The 22419-nt window shown below is 46.8% G+C and overlaps 1 protein-coding gene across 4 annotated transcripts in view; it reads right to left on the reverse strand.

Moving 5' to 3' along the window:
* The window catches only part of ablim3 (actin binding LIM protein family, member 3), an 89949-nt gene that overhangs the window by 38000 nt on the left and 29530 nt on the right, over positions 1 to 22419 (reverse strand). For all 4 annotated transcript variants that reach the window (XM_036548995.1, XM_036548997.1, XM_036548996.1 and 1 more), the window contains exon 3: positions 7447 to 7630. In XM_036548995.1, coding sequence (XP_036404888.1) covers positions 7447 to 7630 — 184 coding nt within the window. The remainder of the gene's footprint in view (positions 1 to 7446; positions 7631 to 22419) is intronic.

Raw genomic sequence — 22419 nt, forward strand, 5'->3', positions numbered from 1 at the left:
CTCGTGATAAACACCAAGATGTAAGGGATGAGAAAGAGAGAAGGGGAGATACCAAGATAGATCTGGATCCCAGCTCTAAATGGAATAATACATAATTCAGGGTGTGGAAATGGAGGCTAAAGATGTATCAGAATCATAGCAGGGGTAGACACAGTGAAACTTCCATTATTGCCAGCAGCCAGACAGAGCAAAGTCAAGATGCCATGAAATGTGAAATAAAACATCATACACTCTAGCTACATAAACGTATTGACAATGATCATATAAATACTTAATTTGAACTTTTTAATGTCACCAAAAGACTTGAGAGAAGTGTACATGCTATCACTCTTAAGAGAAAATGAAATCAAAACGGATTCCTCGTTTCAAACCTGAGAGACTTTTAACAATATAGGGGGGGCATAGAGAATAAAAACAGGACCGTCTAGCTTTAGACTGATGGTTTTACTTAGGTGATTACTAAAGCTGACATTTATCATCTCATTATATTACTAAAGTACATGTTACTAAAGTACATAAGGGCAAGTTAATGTAGTCAGTGATACATAAATCCATAAATCCAACTTGCTGTGCTGTTCACTGCACAATCCAGTCTGAACGTAGACACAAATTAGAGTTTACACACACACATATATATGCATGCATGCATGCGTATACACACACACACACACACATACACACACACAGACACACACACACACACACACACACACACACATAATCTACATATATGCAATTGAAATGCCACAAACTCAGGGAGCACATCTCCTCAGCTGTGAGAGTACATGCTGTAGCACATTTCTACTAGTAGCAATTTCAGCTGACAGAAAACCAGGAGACGTCACAGCAGCTAACCAGGGACCGCTGCGCTAGAGTCCTCTCTTCTGCTGCCTGCTGTTGCATGACAAACTTTTGATACCTTCCTCCCCGATTTCAACACTCCAGGTGAATTGGGCGTGACTTAAATTTAGGAGGAAGGCGGTGTGCTTCGATTCCGATTCTGAAGAACAGAAAACAAGACAGCCCCAATCACTAGCCCCATTTTAGAAGCTGGGGTTGGAGAAGATGAGTGAGTAATGATCGCTTTACACACTGGCTGCCGTCGAATATGTGTTGGCTGCCTGCTCGCCGCGACTGCCAAAAGCACAGAGTCAGCAACTGTAATGGAGCTGGCGGTGAGCAGGCCAACTTTCACACTATATATAGCCTTACGCAAACACCTCTGCACAGACCAGGCGAACGGGCAGGTGATTGGGGCAGCGCTGGGGTGTGGGACGCAGGTAATCTAAACAGAGACACGTCACCGTCAATCAGATTAAGCCTTAGTTCACTCTGTCAGTGTTAATCAGATTCATTCTGAATGATGGAGGCTGGATGCGCGTAGCTCACTGTGACGGAACATCTGTCCATAAAGACAGTCTCTTGGGTGGATGTTTTTGTGATTATTAAAGAATCCATCACAAGCGTCTGGAGCATGCATAACTCTAGCAGAGATTTCTTCAATGGGAATATAATCAGTAGACTCATTAAGTTATAAATACTGGCTTTGCATTCTGAAAAGGTGGGAGGAGGGGCCTTCCTTCCGGCATTAAACTAATAAAGAGTTCAGATCACTGAGCCGTGATTATAACAATCCCTGCAAGTGAAAGGCTTCTTCGCCATCAGCAAGAGACAAAAGGATTTTTGTGTTTTAAAAAGATCCATCTTAGAGAAATGATCAATAATTCTGCATCTCAGAGAAAAGCTACAGAATTAAAAGAACAATGCCCACAGACAGCAGCATGATGCCAAACCCACACAATGCACATCACCAAAACAAAAAATGTACAAATTTATCCTCTATTGAGGATACCACACACATACGTGGGAACACACGCACATAGAAACATGCTGCAAATACACGCATACAGACACTCTCACACACACACACGCTCTCTCACACACACACACGCTCTCTCACAAACACACACACACACACACACACACACACACACACACACACAGACTGATATCCATTGGTACAGATGGTTGTATGACCCCTGGGTCCTGAAACCACTGCACTGAACACCACACCACATGCTCCAGTTAAAGTGACTTGCTTGAGCTAACCCGAGCCGTGTGGGGAAGTCGCAGGGGTCGTCACCTTCTCGATCACTTCTCCTGTTAGTCTCACAAGATAAACAAAATATACCCATACACACGCACATGCAGCCTTCCTCCCACTCGTGTGATTCCACCTCGTACGCGGACTGTCCGTGTTGGTTGGGTTAGGGTTTGAGTCAGCGCTCCCACACTCACACACGCAGAGATGGACACGCTCTGTCGGAGAGCCAGGACTCCCGTAGGGAATTGGCGGCAGTTCCACCCAACACTAAAGAAACTAAAGGGATTATTCCCAGCATATGTCTCAGATTAGGGCTTAAGAGACTTGTATTGATTGTCCTTTTTTCCTCACGCAGTAAAACACGCGAAACGTTCTTATGTCTCCCAGCCTGTAAATGTGGAGTGTCTGAAACACTCCCACATCCTTTGCTTTTACTGTTGGCAATCCTTGGCAAGCTGACAAATGAGAAACAGAAAAAGAGAAAAAGCACGGAGAGAAGAAAGGCCCATTTTCCCGCTAATTGATTGAATGACACTGTAACAGGACTGAGTGATTGTGGGTGCAGCCTGGACGAGGTTGTTGCTGTGGTGGTGGCAGTGTGTGTGTGGTAGCGCTCCAGGGCATGCATGCGGTTGGGGTGACCTGTGGGGGTGAGGGTGCGGTGACGCCTGACCGCGGGCGGTCACCACCAGCTGTACCGGAGCGTGTTCACGGCCTGTCACCCCCTGACTAACACAGGAGCTCCCTGCTGTCCATATGGCACTGCAAGAGGGTGTGTGCACGTGCACGCGCGTGTGTGTGTGGGTATGAACGTCTGTCTGTGGGTGTGTGTGTGTCTGTCTGTGGGTGTGTGTGTCTGTGCAAGAGTGTATGGGTATGCACATCTGTGTGTGTATGGGTGTGTATGTGTGTGTGTGTGTGTGTGTGTGTGTGTGTGTGTGGTTGTGGTTGTGTGTCTGTGTGAGAGAGAGACAGTGTGTGTCTGTTTGTGGGTGTTGGCCTACACGGGAGTGTGAGCTGGTATATAAGTCTGTCTGTGGCTGTGTGTGTCTGTGCGTGTGTGTAGGAGTGTGTGTGTCGGAATGCACGCTTGACTGTGGGTGTTTGTGTGGGAGCGCGCGTGTGTGTTTGTGTGTTGGAGTGGATGCCTATCTGCGGGTCTTTGTGTGTGTGTGTGTGTGTGTGTGTGCGCACGCGCCTATGTGTCTTGTGACAGTGTCGGGACAGTCACAGAAGTGTGTCCTTGCTGTGAAGATGAATGCAGGCAGAAATGGCTCCCACAGAAGATGAGGCTGCAGGGTGAGAAAGAGCTGCACCGCTAAGCACCGCCTGCGCTAAAAGATGAGCGATGAATGACTAATTGACTCGAGTGAAAACAAACAGACTGCTAACCCGGTTTCCCTAAACACAGGCTCATGATCTGACCTTGCCCTTACCTGCTGCGTGAGTTCTGCTCCCTGCAGACACTCTGCACCGTCAGCTCTTTCCCCACTTTAAAAATTTACACTGTTTACATATTTAATGTATGCTTACTTTTTTCTATTCGCAAAAGGCACCGCTATTTTGGTCTTTCACTGACACATTCGTTTCGGTCTGCCATACTTCAAAATAAAAGTGCAGGAAGCACAGTTAGCCCGTCCGGCGAGAGCAGGCTTTGCTGCAATGAGAGAATTACAGAGACGCCAAAGAAGGGCGCAGCTGTGAAATAGGACTGCCTGAAGTGCTCTGCCGTCTCAATGTTTATGGTCCAAATGCTGAATCTCGTGGTGGGCTCAGCAAAAGCCCTTCTGTCTTTCAACTGGTTGAATCTGCTGAAAAGATGTTACAAACTGTCGCTGCCAAGAAAACCCCATCGGCCACTTCATTATCTTGATTGGCAATGCCGCTGTACGAAGCAATCCCAGAACTCCTCTGCAAATGGATTACCCCCAACTATTAGGAAGTGGAAATATATCAAGCGTTAATTGCTCTAAGCTTGCTAACGGGAAGAGGAGAAGCAGTTTGATTTAGGGGAAGTGATTCAGTGCTACTGCACTTAGAAAAACACACGGGCTTGGATGGGCCCTTGACAGTCTGACTGTCTGAGACAGACTAGGTCCACATTTACAATTTCATGTATGTATAGTAGGATGTATTGTATATTTACAGTGCATTCTAAAATATAGGCTTTGGGATTTATAACTCCATGTAAACTACCAACTGCAGTATTTAGGTGAGGTGTGTTAGTGAGGTGTGTTAGTTGTGTATATGGTTCCTTGAATGTCATGATCCACCTCTGCTGTTTTTACAACCAACCACCAGGTCCTGGCTCACAGCTTGAGAACTGCTGTGCTACAAGCCTAATTTTGCAAGGCCCAGTGATATAACACAATATATCCTTAAAAGTAAAAAAAGTAAAAAGTAAAAAAAATTGGATATGGCAGGCTGGATGAAAAAGCTATGATATATCTGACATTAAAGAGATTTGGGGGAGGAAGAGGATGAGAGAATAGAATTAAGTATAACATAGCTGGTTATAAATTGTTCAGAAAGGGCCGATCAAAAAATAGACGGGGGAGGAGTCCCATACATAAAAGAAAATGTACAAGAATTTGAAGTTAGTGTACCATTTAAACCTACTACTGGGGGAAATGAGAAGGACTGTATTGTAAAAATATGTCATAAGTCACCAGGATCAGACAGCAGCTTTAACACAAGCATGAAAAAAATAGGGCCTGGGATTGTCCAAAGCAAAAACTGAGAACAGAGACGATTTCACTCTAGCCAAGCTGTCCATTTACTTGTCTTATTGTTTTGCATGATTGTCTGCCTCATCACTGTGTTATTCTTATGTTATCAGATCACGTAAGGCAAGCTTTTATTGCTAAAAAAGAAAAAAAAAAACTGATGAACAGAATTCACTTCGTAAGAATGGCCCTACACGGCGCCGTGCCCGGCAGGTTGCTGGAGCTTCTCAGGGAGCTAATGGAGCGGACGGGCCTTCAGCTGAATGCTAAGAGCTGGACTGAATGGCCTCCTCATTGACATTCCCCTCACCTCTATGCACCCACAGCGGGGGTGTCGGGCGGCCCTCCCCGGGCGCGGCCCGCCCCGGCGCGTGTCGCATCTCCATCCTCCTCCACCGCTCCGCCCCGCATTCACAGCCTCCTCCTTTCAGACAGGTGCCAAATATAGAAACAACCGCTCCCCTGATGCTCCCCCCGAATAGCCGCGCAGGCTGGTCCCCTGCCACGGCAGACCTCTGTAGTAACATCCTCCTCTGAAGAACGGCTTTTCCTTTCGCAGAGGGTGGGGACAGGGAGACGGGTGGAAACAGAGAAACACGCTCTCTCTGTGCTCAGGATGTTAGAGCTGAGGCCCTGGGACAGAGCTCTCTGTGAATAAGCTGGTCACAGAAGCAGGAGAGCTGATCTTCACACCACAGCAGCGCCCCGAGCAAAGACACTGAGCCAGAGCCGGTGCCCCAGTTTTTTTGTTTTTGAAGGCATTAAGAAACATGAGAAAACTCCCCCCCCCCCCCCCCCCCCCCCCCCCCGTCTTCCCAGATACGAGCCATCAAATCCCTTCCCTAATTTCAAACACCTCTGTTAGGTCTGCAACGCGCTCTCTTTTTTTCCGGAGGGCTAATCAAGCAGGCCTCTTTAACCTAGTTTCCGTGGGTGGGAGGGAGGGAGGGGGGAGATATTGGATAAAAAGTCAGATTCCGGCTGGGTGAAACGTCAGAGAGAAAAATGCAGATTAAACCAGAGACTTGCTCTGGGACGGCTCCGAAGCAGCGGGTTTTTGACACCGGCCTGTTCTCAGAGCCTTATTAGCGCGCCTTCCGAGCAGAGGGCAGAGATTCTCATTCCGATGCGGCTTTAAGATGATGGGCTGTTACGTAAGGGCACGAGAGAAGCCGGCGCTGCGCGGTGCGCAGAGAATGAGCTGGTGAGGAAGCATCCCTCATGATTCACGCTCATCATCTGCTGAGCAAACGCTACGCTACTCCTCCGGCGGGCCCCCCCGCGCTGCTTTTAATCTGTTTAATGGAGCCCTTTCTTGGATGGCTCTTTGATGCATCTTTTATGTGCGCTTTTACTGAGCGTCATAAATATAATTGTTTCCGTTCAGCGGAAGAAAACAAATCGGTCCTGGCTATTGTAAAGTCAAGTGCAACAGAAAACAGAGCGAGGGTGATGTTTCCTCTACTGGTGAAGAGGTTATAACCTTGTGTGAAGAGGGTATAAGTTTATGCTAAGAGGTTATAACCTTCTGGGAAGAGGTTATAAGCTTGTGTGAAGGGACTGTATCCTTGCTCAAAGAGGTTATAACTCTGCAAAGAGGTTATAGCCTTGTGTTAAGAGGTCATAAGCTGTGTGAAGAGGTACTAACCTTGTGTGAAAAGGTTATAACCTTGTGCAAAGAGGTCATAACCTTGTTGGAAGAGGTTATAGCCTTGTGTGAACAGGTTGTAAGCTTGTACAAAGAGGTTATAACCTTGTGTGAAGAAGTTACAACCTTGTAAGAAAAGGTTATAACCTTGTGCAAGGTTATAAGCTTGTGTGAAATGCCAGAATGCTGGACAGAATGTTCCCGCTTGCACAGGCAGCCGGGCGTGCATCCGTTTTGCTAATTCCAGAGAGGAGGCAGAGTATGGAATGCCAGGGGTGACCTCAGACCCCACCAGAGGACACTGGCCAAGGAAATAACTCCTGACCAGTGCTGTGAACACTTAACACATGAGCTTTCCTCATAAAATCCGAATGTGACCAAGGGTGAGGGGCCAGTCTGACTGTGGTCATCTCCATTCACATTGAACGGTAGGTTGCGTGGTGCTGTCTGGTGCTGACTCTGGACCTGGAGGGAGGTGAGCTGCCTAAGGGAAGGATCATGGGTCCTTCAAGGGTGTGCCTGGGTCAGTAGCTGAGTGAATGAGCTGCCACATGGACTTGTCACCTTAAATGAACCCCATCTACAACCTGACAGCACAGTAAAGCTAAGAACATTACTTATTAATTATTTATTAATAATTATTTATTAATTAAATTATTTATTAATTATTAATTCCGTACACAGTGGAGCTGAAATTAGTTGATTATGTGAGTCCTGCGTAAAGCCAGACGGATAGTAAGCAGTAGAGTGGTTTCATGTCTTCCGTGGTGACATCTTTTCCTGAGACTTACTTAGCTAGCGTTGTTGCTGACAGAGCTAGGGGCGTATTGCCTTCAGCTCAACTGGTAATGACGCAGGCCGTTAAGAGTTCAGCTAAGCGACAGGAACATCGGTTTGAACCCCGCTCGGAGGCCCGCTCCCACACCCGTTACTCACACCGAGTGGAGGCGGCAGGGAGAGAGCCTTACCTGCAGACGCTGCAGACGAAGCACTTGGGGTGGTAGGTGCGGCCCAGCGCGGACACCACCTCGCCCGTGATGAAGTCCCCGCAGCTGTCGCACTTGGTGCCGTACAGACGCTGGTAGTCCGCCGTGCAGATGTACTCGCCGTTCTTCTGGAAGAATCCGGAACGGGCCAGGTCACAGCCGCACACTGCGGAGGGGAGAGAGGGGTCAGTGCAGGAAGTACTGGGGCCAAGCGGTGGATCGACGGGCACACTCGTGTACTGTAAATACTGGTGTGTTAGGCCATTACTGTTTCACTCTTCAGGAAACCATTTAAGATGAAAAACTAAAGAACAAAAATGTATCACAGGATACAGACCTGGATAAGCATATCTATGAACTAATACTAATATGAAAGAATTTACCAATTAATCAATCAAATCAAATAAAAATAAAATGTAGCTAATGAACTTCATTGGATCCAGAACAGAATTAGTCCACAGCAGAATCCAATGTCACACTAGTATGCTAGGGTCTTCAGCTGATCGGAACGGAGGATGGGAATCCAAACCTAATTCGACATTGTTATGTCAAATGTTGCTAATATGATCAACATCATTACAGATCACGAATAATCCATTTCTGAAGTCAACACAATATGATCAATGACATCAGAAATCGGGTGACTTGCCTGACCCAGTCGCACCCTAGCTTTCCTGTAGTGAGTAACACGGGACAGATATAAAGAACACATATGTCTGATTACTTAAACATGGATGCAGACTAAGGACACAGTGTATGACACAATTAACAATACGTCCAAGTATACCCCAAAGAAGATTCTTTTCACACATACAGAATCTGTAGTCAGCGTCTTTCACACATGGCAAAATGCGTGTGACTAACAGAGGCTGAAATGCAGATGTTCACATTTGCATTGATGCAAATGTGATCATTGGAAAATGAATTTTAACTGAAAGGATGTGGAAACACAGGGTACGGTTAGTAAATTTCCTAATTATAATTTAATGATGCACATCTACACCCCCTTTCCTCTGTGCTTGAAAGTCATCCAATTCAGCCCTTTTATGTGTGTATTTATAAGCACATTCACTTCCCAAAAGTACTCAAATCAGGCAGAAAAGTGACTCAGAAACTATTTCTGTAAATCAAACGCCCAGGCTAGGTGAAATCTGGAGTCAGGCTATGGCCTTCAAGCTGCACTCACAGCACAATAACATGCTAATTCAGAGGGAATGAGCAGACATTACTTAAAAGAAGGAATTGATTAGGAAGACACCCTAAAGAACCCAGGCGTTTTTTTAGCTTGCCTTAAGTTGGTAACAGCATTCAGTTTAACTGGAGTTTGACACACGTACACATGTACATGCATGTGTGCACGCATGTGCACGCACACACACACACACACATACACACACACAAAGGATTCTTAGCACTCTCAGGTTGCCGGTACACCTCGGTGAGACCCTTCCTCCCTGACTCAGCACGGTGCCAGAGACGCATCCACGTGCCAGCAGGCGATCTGATTCGCCGAGTCACTGATCTGATTTGAGGACCCCTATCGATCAGCCAGCCCTGCTGACTCACAGCTCCACCACGCTTTCCGGACCGCAAAAAAGAGCCCGCTCTTCTGAAGCCAATAGAAACGGAGGCGAACTTTAGCAGACCCACGGGCAGTGAGAGAGACGAAGCAAGAGAGAGCAAGAGCGGCCCAGGGGTTTTTCCACATGCAGAACACATCTCACGGAGTACCCTTGGAGAGAGCCGTGTATTGAGTGGTTTAGTGAGATGTCAAATCAGAGGTCTTGTAGTCACTAGATGGATGGATTACTGTGTGGGCAGAGAGGAGAGGGGAGAGGGGGGCAGATGTGGGAGGGGCTAGCACTGACAGAACCAAACGACAGACAGACAGACAGACAGACATATGTGTCCGTTTCCACCTCATTAGAGACTGAATGACATATGTTAAACAGTCTCAGCTCCTCAGAATGGCAGATGGTTTGGAGTAGGCGGCGGGCGAAATGAGCAACTGGTTTCTGCTGCAGCTTAAAGGAATGATAAAGGACAGATTACATGTGTGTAGCCTTCTTTCTGTTCGGCTTTCACTGTCTGCTTTTCTGTGAGCCAGTTCTGATGCGGTTTGCTGGATGTAATAAATGTGTTTATAGCCACAAAAGGCAATTACATCAAAGAACTATGCAGTCACGAATATGTCCTTCTATAGTCACACACTTGACACTGCATGTGTGTGTTTGTGTGTGTGTTTGTGTGCACTGACTTGACACTGACTGTTCAGACTGCAAACCTTCAGATGAGTACAAATACTATACACAAGACACAGGAATGCATTCTTACTCTTTTTGAAAGAAAAAGTCTGAATCTGATATAGGTTAAAAACTGTACTGGTTCACAGAGAGGCTGTTCCAAAATATATGGTGCAGCTACAGTCTCATACCTTGGATGGCTTCAGACATGGAACGAAACATACTGGATGTATACAGCATTCAGTAAAACAAAAATAACATAATGAACGTGAATTATTTGAATGCAGTTTTCTCATGTTGTTCAAGCTGCTAAGAAGCAGCCCAGTCAACATCCTTAACTAAATGAAAAACTCAAACCATAGTTTGAGTCAAATTAATTTTGTTAAACATGTATGATATTTGGCACTTGACAACTTGACAGAATTTCTTATAAGTGGAGTGCACCTTAACACCAGTCTCCATTGCCTCTGTCACTCTTTCTCCTAATCCCAGACAATAATCATCACCCCCATCATCCCTCATCATGTGGACAGACCCATCCATCTACTCTCTCAGTCCTGCAGGATATACGGACTCCAGCAGGGGGCAGCACTGAACATTCGATAACTGCCCGAGCCTATCCACGTGAAGATACAGTGTATCATAATTAGCTGTATTGTTTCAGCTGTCACTCAAACAGGGGATCATGGCAATACGTGTCACTATGCATTAAAGCCGAGACAGCTGAGCTTCAGCGGAACGTGGCGGAAGCTCGCAGGGAAACACACTGTCCCAGTCAGTCCTCTGCTCTTCATCTCTGAATTCGGCGGTTCAGTCTGTCACGGGTTTTCTGATTCTGGTCAGGGGGAAACAATGCTCACGTGGAGCAAGCGGCGCGCTAATCACGGCACCTGAAAGCCATGTTGTTTACTGTGTGCCCCGGGGTGCGGGGAGGAGATTTACCGAGGCCCTGTTTCAAAATTATCACCGGCCGTCACCTGCGCACTCCAATGAATCTCCCGCACATTCACTCCTGTAATCTCTGGCGACCTGCTGTATTAATTCAGAGGCGTGTGTGTGCGCACGCATTCACCCCCATCACATTTCTGTATGATTCAACTGACAGATTTTATTGATTTGGGAATTGGTAATCACTGCTTCAGAGAAATATGTCTCTGCGAATTATTCATCTAAACAACTCATATTTCATAATAATGACAGTGTAATTTTGACTGTTGTAGAAAAAGGGTAGTCATCTGAGAGAATAAAAGATGGCTGCAGCCTGCAGGTGGAGAGTGAATCACTGTAACTACAGTTGAGACCATGGAAGTGAACAGTTCAATGAAAGACCATTAATAGGAGGGACAGACACCTATTGGAAATGAGGTGGTTTGTTCCCCTGGTGGGTACTGCTGTCACAGGCTGTCGGTGATTTCCATCCGGGTATATACTGTAGAAAGATGTGGTGACCTTAAAGCCCCTTTCCCACACAAAGTCCCAGATTTTGCACCTCTGTACAAGGATTCTGCTTTCTCTCTGAAGGCCACCTGATCACCAGTACAGACAGGGCCATCACCTATGCCAATTCAATATTCAAAAATGAAATTATTAACTATTAAAATGTCAATAGAATCGGCTGCAAATTGCAAAGACATTATACACCACACAGATGCTGAAATTAAGTACAAACACCACAGCTAGGTTCCTGTTCTAAATTATATAAATTATATGGACCGCTATTTGCACTCTATGCAAAACAATGGCTTGCACACCACTGTTCAGAGCCCCTTAGTGCTTCAGTTTAAGCATTTCATTAAGATAGGCTGGAGATCTTGAAAGTCTGTTACTTATTTAGCAGAGTCAGACTTTATGAGTTCTAGACTGGTGGGAAAATGCCAGCACTTCAAATAAACAAATTTAATATGGAGCAATATATGTGAGAGAAAAACATTCACTTCATTGCATAATAAAAGATCAATAGCATTTTAATTATGAGCGCTACATTTTTTTTTTTCCAGAGAGAAAGAAGTGAAAAAAGACCAAACCACAACTGCACAACCTTGACTCTCTATATTCTAAATTGTGATATTTAAGTTGGAATCTTGACCCTTTTGGAATGTTGGCTCTAAGCTCCTCAAAGGGTTATTTTCCAGGGAGCCTTGCCACCTTATCTGGGTCTATGTGCAGAGGAAGGGAGTGAAACCTTATTTTGTATGGAGCCACTCCAGTGAGGTTTGGCCCGGGCTGCTGGGTTTTTTACGCTATAATACTGTGTGAGAACCTTCTAGTGGAAGAATTAGAGGAAATCCCGCAGTCCACTATTTTATCACAAGACCAACACTCAGACAAGTTTTTATTACAATGTGTTCTTTAGGGCAACATGAGTCCCCACTAAACCAGCCAAACTGAAAGAGAGAATTAAGTGATCTGCGAGCAGTAAGGAAGTGCCTTTCTCTGAGGGCTTCGGGTGAGACAAACATTCTGCTGATCGCTTTTTTTTTTTTTTTTGGGGGGGGGGGGGGGGGGGGGGGGGGGGTTGCTTCTGTGATTGATTATGATGCTGTACCTCCACCTATGTTTAAAATTCCAGGAGGCTACACTCATTTGCAGTCCTCCGAGCTGCTTCTCACGACCCACCCACACGACAAAGAGAACAACACCGCTTGTTGCAGCCGTTTTTTCGGGACATCGAAAGAGAGAGTGAGCGCCTCAATTCTGAACATACAGACCGCAAGCCGCAACGCACCGACACTGCACTTCAAAAAATCCTAAAATATAACTGGGGTTATCCCGCCGCAAAAACAAAAAAAAAAAGGAGAACCGTTGAACTCTGGGGAGCTTGAAATGTAATGCCGCATGGAAAAACGGGAGAATTACAGGCCTGTCTCTCCTCTCTGCAGCCTCAGCGTGCGAGGCGACGGTATCATCCTGCCTTTCCGGATGAACTGATTCAATATAAGAGGGGAAAAAAAACCGGCTGTATCAAATGTCTGCATTATTTATAAAGCAATAATGCACGTGATATGTTTAACGGGCTCTCTTGGGGTGGTTGGGGGGGGGGGGGGGGTGGAGAAAAATGGAATACTACAGGAGTATTTCTGATTCTTTGGTCCGAGGGATATCGTAAAATTTGAGAAACTGACAGCTCTGCTCTCTGCTCTGCTCGCTGAGCGCGGACGCTCCCTGGAGCGCTGCCCAAAGCGGTGGAAACGGGAGGTGACCGTGCGTTACGGCTTGTTTGCCCTCGGCGGGTCACGGGAGCTGGCTTACGGCCGCGGGGGCGAGGGCCCTGTCCCTGCTCGACGGGGAGCGCGCACGCCACCCCATTAAAATGACTCAACACGCCTGCCAAATGTTTACTGAAGCGGTGGCCCTTCTCGCTCTTGCTGCATGAAATCTTTAACCTGCACCTCCAGCGCTTTACTTTGAAATGCTCTGCTCTGAGGAAGGCTGGGCTAACATAGGAATTCAAGGCACATGCAGGCATGTGGGTATGGACCCAGGGAATAATCTCAGATCTGTTCAGCATAATCAGTACAATCTTCTGATCAATTCAGCTTGTGGACTAAAGTCCCTAATGATGAGACACACATTTTTAACACCTGGCAGCAAGCTATTGTGCTGGTACCTCATATTGTAGCATTATTGATTTAGAACCTGATACCGTTCTCTAGTCCTCCAAAAACTAGGGGCACACCACAAAGGTCTGACTCTGTCCTAACTCTTCCTCAGGGTGTAGTCACTGTCTGCCACTGGTCACCAGGATGAAGGCACTCAAACTCTTCTTTTTACACTCCCTCTTGATATGTGTCCCCCTCTCCTATTTCAGTCTTATTTGCTATATTCATTTCAGTATGTATGTGTTTCAGTGTGCATTTAAGTGCTCTATGTATGCCCCAGCCTCATGTTACCAAGCACAAAAAACTAACTACTTCCCAGAGCAGCCTCTGAAATGCCATGACAAATAGCATATCCTGTGGAGAGGGCACTCCCCATGACTTCTTATTCTCTTATGGAATGCTTTCGTACTGTGGCCATTTTTACACTTACTTTTTAAGACACCTCACAGACTTTATCATTATGATTTGGTGGTAAACTGCTGCAGTCATTTCCCAGTTAACACTGGCATTACATTTTAATCAGACCCTCTGCTCTAAAGTAATGTTATTACTGCCTCTAGTTACATTTAATCTGCTTGTCAGCTGCACTAACAAAGGCATCATTCTCTGTTTGGCATCTGCACAGAATCCAATTTGCTCTTTGAAATAATTTTTTTTTTATTTCCGAGAGAATTAATCGGAAGCAAACACAGCATGGCCCTTCAATGGATTGCAGGCAATTAGAGTGAAAAACGTCCGCATTGATGATGGCATTCCTGAAGAGGGGACCGGCGATCCAGCGCTGGGCGGGACGTCCCCTTCCGCAGTTGCCATAGGCAACTTGCGCATTCCGCGGTTGCCCTAGAGACAGCGGGTCCCGTATGAGAGGCAGGCAGAGGCTAGGGGACTGTGTGTGCAGATGTGTTTAAGAACCACCATAACAAAACATACAAATGATCTTTGCTTAAACAAAGATGGAATTTCACAGTCCAGTTGAATGAGATAGTGTTGCTAGCACTATGGAACTGAAAATCATACACACTATGTATCTCGCTGTTAAAAGTACTTGTTCTTGCCCAAAGCTGTCAAGAGATATGGTGGTCAAGCAAAAGCTGACCAAGAGCACGATTTCAGTCACTGTGACAGAAAGCATTTAAATGATCAAATAAACAAACTCTCGCAATAAAAAACCTCACGGCATATCTTGCTCTACTACAGTGACCATAAGGCAACAAATTATTTATAGGCAACCTGCTATGTGATTTTTATCTTCACACAATAAGGGAAGCTATCGTGCCTCTACTTCCACATCAGACACAGTGTGGCAGAGGCTGCTTTGCTGACACTGAATGGCACAGAACAGGAGGGCTTGATCCTTTCAACCCGCAGAGGGTGGGCAGGTCCTAGGTCAGGGTGTGTCGAGATTACAGGTGATCCGCTGTGACAGGGAGAGCGGGTATCCCTGCTGTAAAGACTCTGCTCAACCCTCAAAGGCTTATGGTCAACACGGCTCATTTAAACCTGTCCCTTTCTCACGGCCGGACGCTCGCCCGCGGTTCAGGCAGCGGAACTGGGACGCGAACCGCGCAGCCCGGCCTGGCTGCCGTCTGTCATGCCGCAACACTCTGTGGCTTTTAAAACGCCGGGTCTCTGCGAGGTGTTTCATTAGCAGTGTTAATTGAACTTCCACGCCGAGACGCATTCCTTTTTCTCCCACGATCCTGCTGGCTTCGTGCGCTCGCCTCCGTGCGCCGGTGTTGTTGCGGAGGCCACGGAGGGGGCGTGTCCCCACTGGCCCGCAAGCGTTCAGAAGTGGTTTGGCCAAGGAAGAAAGATCTTTCCCAGCAGTGCTCTGCTTAAATAGGGACCACATGGAGGAGTGGTTAAATCCACCCTTAACCAGCGCCAGAAGCATAACACCACCGGGCTGCCGGGTTTTAGCTTCCAAAACATGACTTTTTCAAATATTTCCCTAAGTCGGAGGTAGTTGACAGGGATTGCAAAGGCTTCTTTATTATTGTCAGGACTCGAGACTGAATTAGCTGATCAGTACTGTTAGTATAGGTCATTATGCAGCCTTATCTTTAGGACAACTGAAATGTCTTTTACTTACATACTTTAGTAAGTACGCATATTGCATGACCTCATTGTTCAGTTTAATCAGCCCGCATTTGAATTATTTTTCAGATTTTCAATGATTCAATAATGCATGTGATAAAGAGTTGAAGAGTAAAATGCTTTAATGTTCTGGAGAAAGTGTCCTGACTGCCCTATCTCTGAGCTGCTGGATACATCGGCTGGACGTTCGCCACACTGCATCACAGTACAAATCAGTGACAGGGGATGCATAAAACCCAGGGACGCAACTGGCACCGTATTCAAACCACTGCGCCTACACCCTTCCATAGGCATGGCCACACCCTCCTGTTTAACCCCACCGGATTCCTGAATAAGTCACTCGGATAACCCCCGTAAATAAAGTCCGCTTTTGGATGTAGCGTCTGCAGTCCTACCCCGGGGTCATTAAAAGCGAACTGATTGGGACCAGCAGGGGTGGGGGTGATTATGTATTTATCAGCAGCCAACAGACACAATTCAAATTCTGCGCTGTAGGACGTCTCAGCAGCGAACACCCCCCACCCCCCTTCTCCCCCCTCCTCCCCCGGCTTTCCTCCGATCCCCTCTTAATAGCATGCGGTGCAATTACTTTCCATCGCCTTTATGCGCAAACTCTCGGCAGCGGTGGCGGCGGGCTTGACTCGGCGAGATAAGCGGCTCCGGCCGCCCCCCCCCCCCCCCGTCGCCCCTCGCCGTGGGGAAGAGACGGCGTCGTTTAGCCCCGCCTGTGATCGTCCCGTTGGCCTCCCCTTTCGTTCCGGCCTGGAGATTGAATATTAACACATCCGTCCGTCCGCCAGTTAAAAACCCCACAGAAAAAGAGTCCTGAATGCCTTCTGTTGAACGCTGTGGAGAGGCCAGCTGGATCTGCGAGGCTCAGAATAGAAGCGCATTGAGGAATCAGCTGCGATGACTTTGGGGCTCGCAAGCCACATGCCAGGCGGGAAGATTTATCGCTGGCACATCGCCACAGTGATGGCAAGAGCCCCCCCTTCCTGCCCCCACCCCTACTGCGGTCTCCTACCCGAACACACATGCACACTCACACACACAGATACCAGACAGCAGGCTGGAGGAATTGTATAAATGCATTTGCTACGCTGGTCTGATTAGGGGTTACAGTATTGAACGATCTTTAGGTGTCTGGAATCACTGCCCTGACCAAACCCGAGCCGGTGTGCCTGACTCAGAGAGTCCTGCTGATGTGATGCTGATGTGCTCAGAGGCGAAGAGGGCAGCGGTGCCTACGCGTCCCTCCTTTAATTTACGGGACAGTACCCGTCTGCACTCCGAGGCTCTTTTCCCGTTTGAGTCAGCACTCCAGACGGGGGGGAGGGGGAGGCCAGCAGCGTGATCACTGAGGTTAATTAAACAGTCACAGCATCGCTGTACCTGTACATCACCGCCACAGAGCAGGGTCGTAAAAGCGCTGCGCGGAGACTCTCTGTGCATTGTTAAACCTCTTCTATTCCTTCTTTGCACTCTTGCACAGGACATGACATTCGCTCGAAATAAAGATAACTGTAACGATTATCGATCGAATCATTTTTTTTAAATCAATCTAATCGATACGACAAGGGTCATTCATCTGAATAAATTATTCATCATGTTGATGCCCAACTTCTCGCCTGCCAGACTGGATAATCGATAGTGGACGTGTGTGTAGCAAAAGAAATTCAGATTGATTGACAGGCTGTCGGTGGTGAAGCTAGTGACTGTGAACAATGAGAATGGAGATTGAGAGAAAAAAGAGAGAGGGAGAGTGAGAGAGAGAGAGAGAGAGGGAGAGAGAGAGAGAGAGAGAGGAAGAGAGAGATGAATAGGGTGGGGGAAGAGGGAATTGATTTACAACCTTTCATTATGAATCAGTGAATTACCCGCATCAAAGGGTGTTCACAAAGAGTACAAGCCCACATCTGCAGTCAGCCTTTGATTGGCTGTGATAGGACCTTTTTATCTGTCACTTACATACCGGTCCTGTTGATGAATTCTGCTGCTCTAGACTCTATAGATACGTCCGGGCATAGCTAGTGTCACGTAACCCATCCAGGCTTTGGCTGTCACGTCACTGGACGACCTGCACATGAATTATTCAGCTCTGTCCTGTCATTGCCCGATTGAAATGCCAGCGTGACCTTTCAAAGGGGTCGAGCGTAGCGAGCGCTGTTCAGAACGTGAGCAAGCTGTCTCATTTGTAGGGGCAGCAGAGTCCTACAGAACGCTGCTGCATTCATCAGTGTTCGGGTGCACACGTCACACATTCACAGTATCTGTGATCCCGAGGTCTTTCCCAGCAAGAGTGCTCAAAGCTTCCACAGCAATTGCAAAGCAATGAAGTATAGCAACCTAAATGGTACACAACAGACAGGTCTAATTTTCATCAGTATCTAACATTACATATCTGCTCTGCAACACTCTGCTGGGTTTCCATTAGCTATGATTTACCTTGATGTGTCACAGTGAGTTCAGGCGTAATCATACTCAACCCTGTGAGCACGCATAATGTTTTTGTTGCGGTAGGAAAAAAACATCATTTGGTTTAATGGCAGTTTACCTCACTTTGGACAAGGGCACATGTCTTGCTCATAAATATGACTTTGTACATGAACACACTTGAACAAGAGACAGAGATGAGTATGAGTGTCCTCTTTATCTCACAGAGAACGCTGTCACCATGTACAGTATCTGTCCTGTCCTGCTGGGGAGACTGGCTGATGGTCCACCACTGAGACTCACTCCCTGGCTTGGGAAGGATCACTCGGTGATAATGAGGGACATGTCATCTGTAATTAATGTAGTGTTCCAGCTGAGCCAAACTACAGGAGGGGAAAAAAAATCTGAGAAACAATCGCTGATTACATTCCCAAGGCCTTTACACGGATCTACACAGTGACCCAGATGGTCAACTGCCTCCGGAACTCAGGGGAGGAAAAAAAAAAATGAACTGGACGCTCCTTATAGAGCTGTTAAATCCTTCAAGGGGTTAAGCGTTCATCCATGAGGAAGAAAAAGACTGAATTAGTGCCACATTCTATTGATCCAGGCTCCCTGAAGTCTCAGAACTCCTCGGTTATGAGATGTACTTGGACACAGTGATAAAAAGCAAAGGGTCTGACTCATAAACGCACAATGGGAAATCATTAGACAGCATGCGTCCCATGACGCCGCTGTTTTCGCGTTTTTCAAAGCACGCCCTGATCCAATGTGACACTGAAAGTCATGTGATTATTATGGTCATGAAGGCATGCCACAGGTTTACATGTGGGACCCATGAGGCCAGAGCCATCGCAGACGCGGCTGACTGCATTAACTTCAGATCAGAGGCTGGCTGCTCCCCTGAGTCATGCACTCTGCAGAGAATCCCGCCTCTTCATCCGCCAACCCCCTGTTTTCTTGACCCTGTGACCTTGTCGCTATGGCTGGGGGGGGGCCCTGACCCTGTGCCACCCACCCAAATCAAAGTGCGTGACCTGCTGTGGTCATACACCGCACATGTGACCACTGTCCCTCGTTTCCGTAAACCCTGAACAGATCAGCTTTTTTATGAAATATTTTGCATTCACATCCAGGCAGCTGTTCACAGAGGGGATGAGGAGAAGTTTATCACTTGCCTCGGACCATTGCATTTAATGAGAGAGTTGGTTGATGCTTGAATGTGATTGTGGAGGAGTGCATTATCATGAAGCGGGCATGCACAGGTTTTATTATAACTTTGGCTCTGTGACACTGCAGGGAAGATACAGGGGTCTTGCCCTCATCTAAGATGGGATATTGAAACACTGCACAGTGTTAGCTGTATGCCTTCAATGTAGCAGGTTAGCCCAGGGTCATCTGCCACATCAATTTACCTGTCGGAGAGCAGTGTGTCACAGTAGGGTAGCTGTTTTTAAGGGCATGCAGAATGCATTCCGTGGAGTATCCGACAGGACGGGCTAACATGGAAATTCCTTAGTTATCCTATTGGACAAGGCCTGGCTTTGGCCCGGCTGATCTAGGATCATTCTCAGCCTCCACAGACACCACCCAAAGTGAACCAGAAATGAGTCTCTGGATTCCCTTTCATGGTCTCAACAAACTGAAAGTGACTACAGGCAAACCATGCTCCTAAATCCCCTCTGGCTCGGATGTCAAGCAACGGGGTAATCCCCGTCATCTATCCTAAATCTCTGCGCCAACATGCCAGGGCCACTGTTGGGCACCACTACCTCCGAGCCGCACCAAATCCTTTTCAAAGGAATGTCTCCCTGGCAACCAATTGGAGGTGTAGTGATTGGAACCAAGGGCTAATGTTGCCATGGCAACAGGAAGCACATCTCTCTCTCTCTCTGTCTCTCTCTTCTTCTCTTTCTCTCTCTGTCTCTCTCCCTCCCTCTTTCTCTTTATTACCCTCTCCTCATCTAAATGGCAGGGAAAAAAAAGGATATCCCCTCCCGCCAGGATGTCATAATTTCTACAGTCATATACAAATATACGATGGATTAGATGCGCACACATGGAATCCCAGGGCTGCCAGTGTGGCACGTGGTAGAGGGTGGCAGCTGGTGCGCCGTTTCCAGGAACTCCGCCACCTGTTGGGATCATCTGTGGAGCTGACGGACAGGGCACGCGTAACCCTGCCCCCGGGGGCCATGTGACCGGCCGCGTACGGGGGAGCCGAGCTGTTAAAGCCAACCCCGCTCAGCATCGTAAACCCCCGCCACACCTCTCCCCCCACTCTCCCACTACACCCCCCACGACTACACTCTGCCCCCTGGAGGATAACAGTGTACCTTGTTGGCAGAGGCAATGACCTGAACTCCACACATCCATACCTATGCGTATTTTAAGTTACACTAACCAGGTTTAATCTGGGATACCAAAAAAAAATGCTTTTTTCAAAATTATAACTATACATTTTTTCCATACGGACAATAATACCTAGACACCAATGTATGCGCAGCATCTTATTGGCTGGAAAAGTAGGTAAAGATCAGCCATGAGCAAAGTCATCCAAGCTCTTCGTACTGGTATGTTTTATGACTGCAGCTGCATTCCTTGATGAGCCACTGCATTGGCAAGAGGGCACAGATGCAGAGACACACACACACACACACACACACACACACACACACACACACACACACACACACACACACAAAGAAAAACAGCCATGAAGCCAACACTCAGCTGAAGCACTTCAAAGAGGCGGTGAATAGCTGCACATATAGTACACTGGGCCATTCATATTTCCTCTCATTGCCATTCTGGGGCTATCTCTGCCCTTTTACAATGGGCTTGAATAAAGAGCGAGTTATTAGCGCAGGCTGCTTGGATCAGAGCTGACTGTGCGCCACCTGATAGGACATTTTACACACCCAATTAACTCCCGGACTTCCTGAAAGCCTGCGCTGTTACAGGCATCTTAATGAGTCTGCGCTCTCGAGTGGCGCTGCTTTGAAGGGGAACCTTCTGGAAAGAGAATGGAGCTCTGTGCGGCGCGTCTGAGTGTTCCTGAGAGCAACGACACAGTTCCGTCTGGTGATTCTGAAGTGTCCCAGACACCCATCCTTCAGCCAAAGGTTTTACTCAGACACTGTTCAGGGTCACCTCATTCACTCGTGTGGCATGGTAGTTTGGGAACTGGTCCTGGGCTGTGGGAGGGTATAATCCTGGATGGGACACTACCATCGTAACCTTGTGCAGGGTACTTCACTCATACCGCTACAGTAAAAATCAAGACACATAAATAGATAATACACCAAATGTAAACTATGCAGGCTACCCATGAAAAGACAGCCTTCTAAATAACAAGGGAAAACTTACCATTTGAATGTATTGATTGGAAACTGACACAAACCGTCTATAATTGAAAGCTTGTAAAGACTGTGCTCTGTGAACTTGTTGACAAGAGAAGGGATTATACCACCTGACAGTCTAATGCTCTAGGGTCAAATCTGCTGGTAATAATGAAGAAAACAGGAAGGGTCAAATGTGGTCATTATGTCAAGATGAAAGCATGTCAAGAGTCTGATCGTTTCAATCGCCAGTTATACAATACCATCTTTGTCATCTTCGGAAACCATTTTAGAATTCTTTCAACCATCTGATGAATGCAAAATTCAGATCTTTTCTGACTACAGGAATTCACTAGTTTAGGGGTCATCACGAAATTTAAGATCAATTGCAAGCAGATGTTTGGGATAGATGCTACAGTACATGCAGTTTTGCATTATCTAATGTTTGCACGTATCTCAGTCAAAGGGGTGTTCCCTTCCTGGCTCTCTCACATTTTTTTTTTCACATTTACAAGAAAAACAACTTGAGAAAGCCAACAAGACTCACAGCTGCTTCCCTCCAAGAAAAAAAAAACAAAAAAAACAAAAACATATCACATCAACAGGTAATCCAGTCCTTCAGCAGCAGCTGATATGTGCTGAAAGATACAAAAAAAAAAAAAAGCTGAGAGTGAAAATAAACATGGCGAAACAATTTTTCTTGAAGATCTCTTAAGAAGGTCGCACTTTCTTCCCCTCTTTTCGCAAGAACGGAGAGTGCAGTCACCCAGAGGTCACTGGAAGCTGCTGAGGTAAGGGTATGGAAATCCGGGTCAGCCCATGGCTCCTGGGGATCAGATACTGTTTCAGGACCATTCAGGGGTGAGATGGGTGGGGGCTGGAGGACGGGAAGGTGGGCGTTTCCTCCTCTGCTCTCAGTGTGCTTGCGATTTCTGCAAATTAAGTGTTTCTTTGCTTGATAATAATTACTATTTTTGTCCGTTTTCTTACAGTTATTCACAACGGTGATTCTCCACACTGTGATTACTTAATTACCGCCTTTTGTCCTTTCATGCAACTTTGCCGGGTGACATCAGAAGTTAAATATGAGCAATTAACACCCGGCCCGTCCCCCTCCCTGCTGCATGAAGAATTTATCAGTGCAATTTGCCAGCCCTAATCGGAAGCATTACTGAAATGATAGGGTAATTGAGATATTCTTACTGCAAGGTAAAAAAAGGGAGAGGGAGGAAGAACAGACTG

The sequence above is a fragment of the Megalops cyprinoides genome, chromosome 16, assembly GCF_013368585.1.
Source record: "Megalops cyprinoides isolate fMegCyp1 chromosome 16, fMegCyp1.pri, whole genome shotgun sequence".
In the NCBI taxonomy this organism is placed as follows: Eukaryota; Metazoa; Chordata; class Actinopteri; order Elopiformes; family Megalopidae; genus Megalops; species Megalops cyprinoides.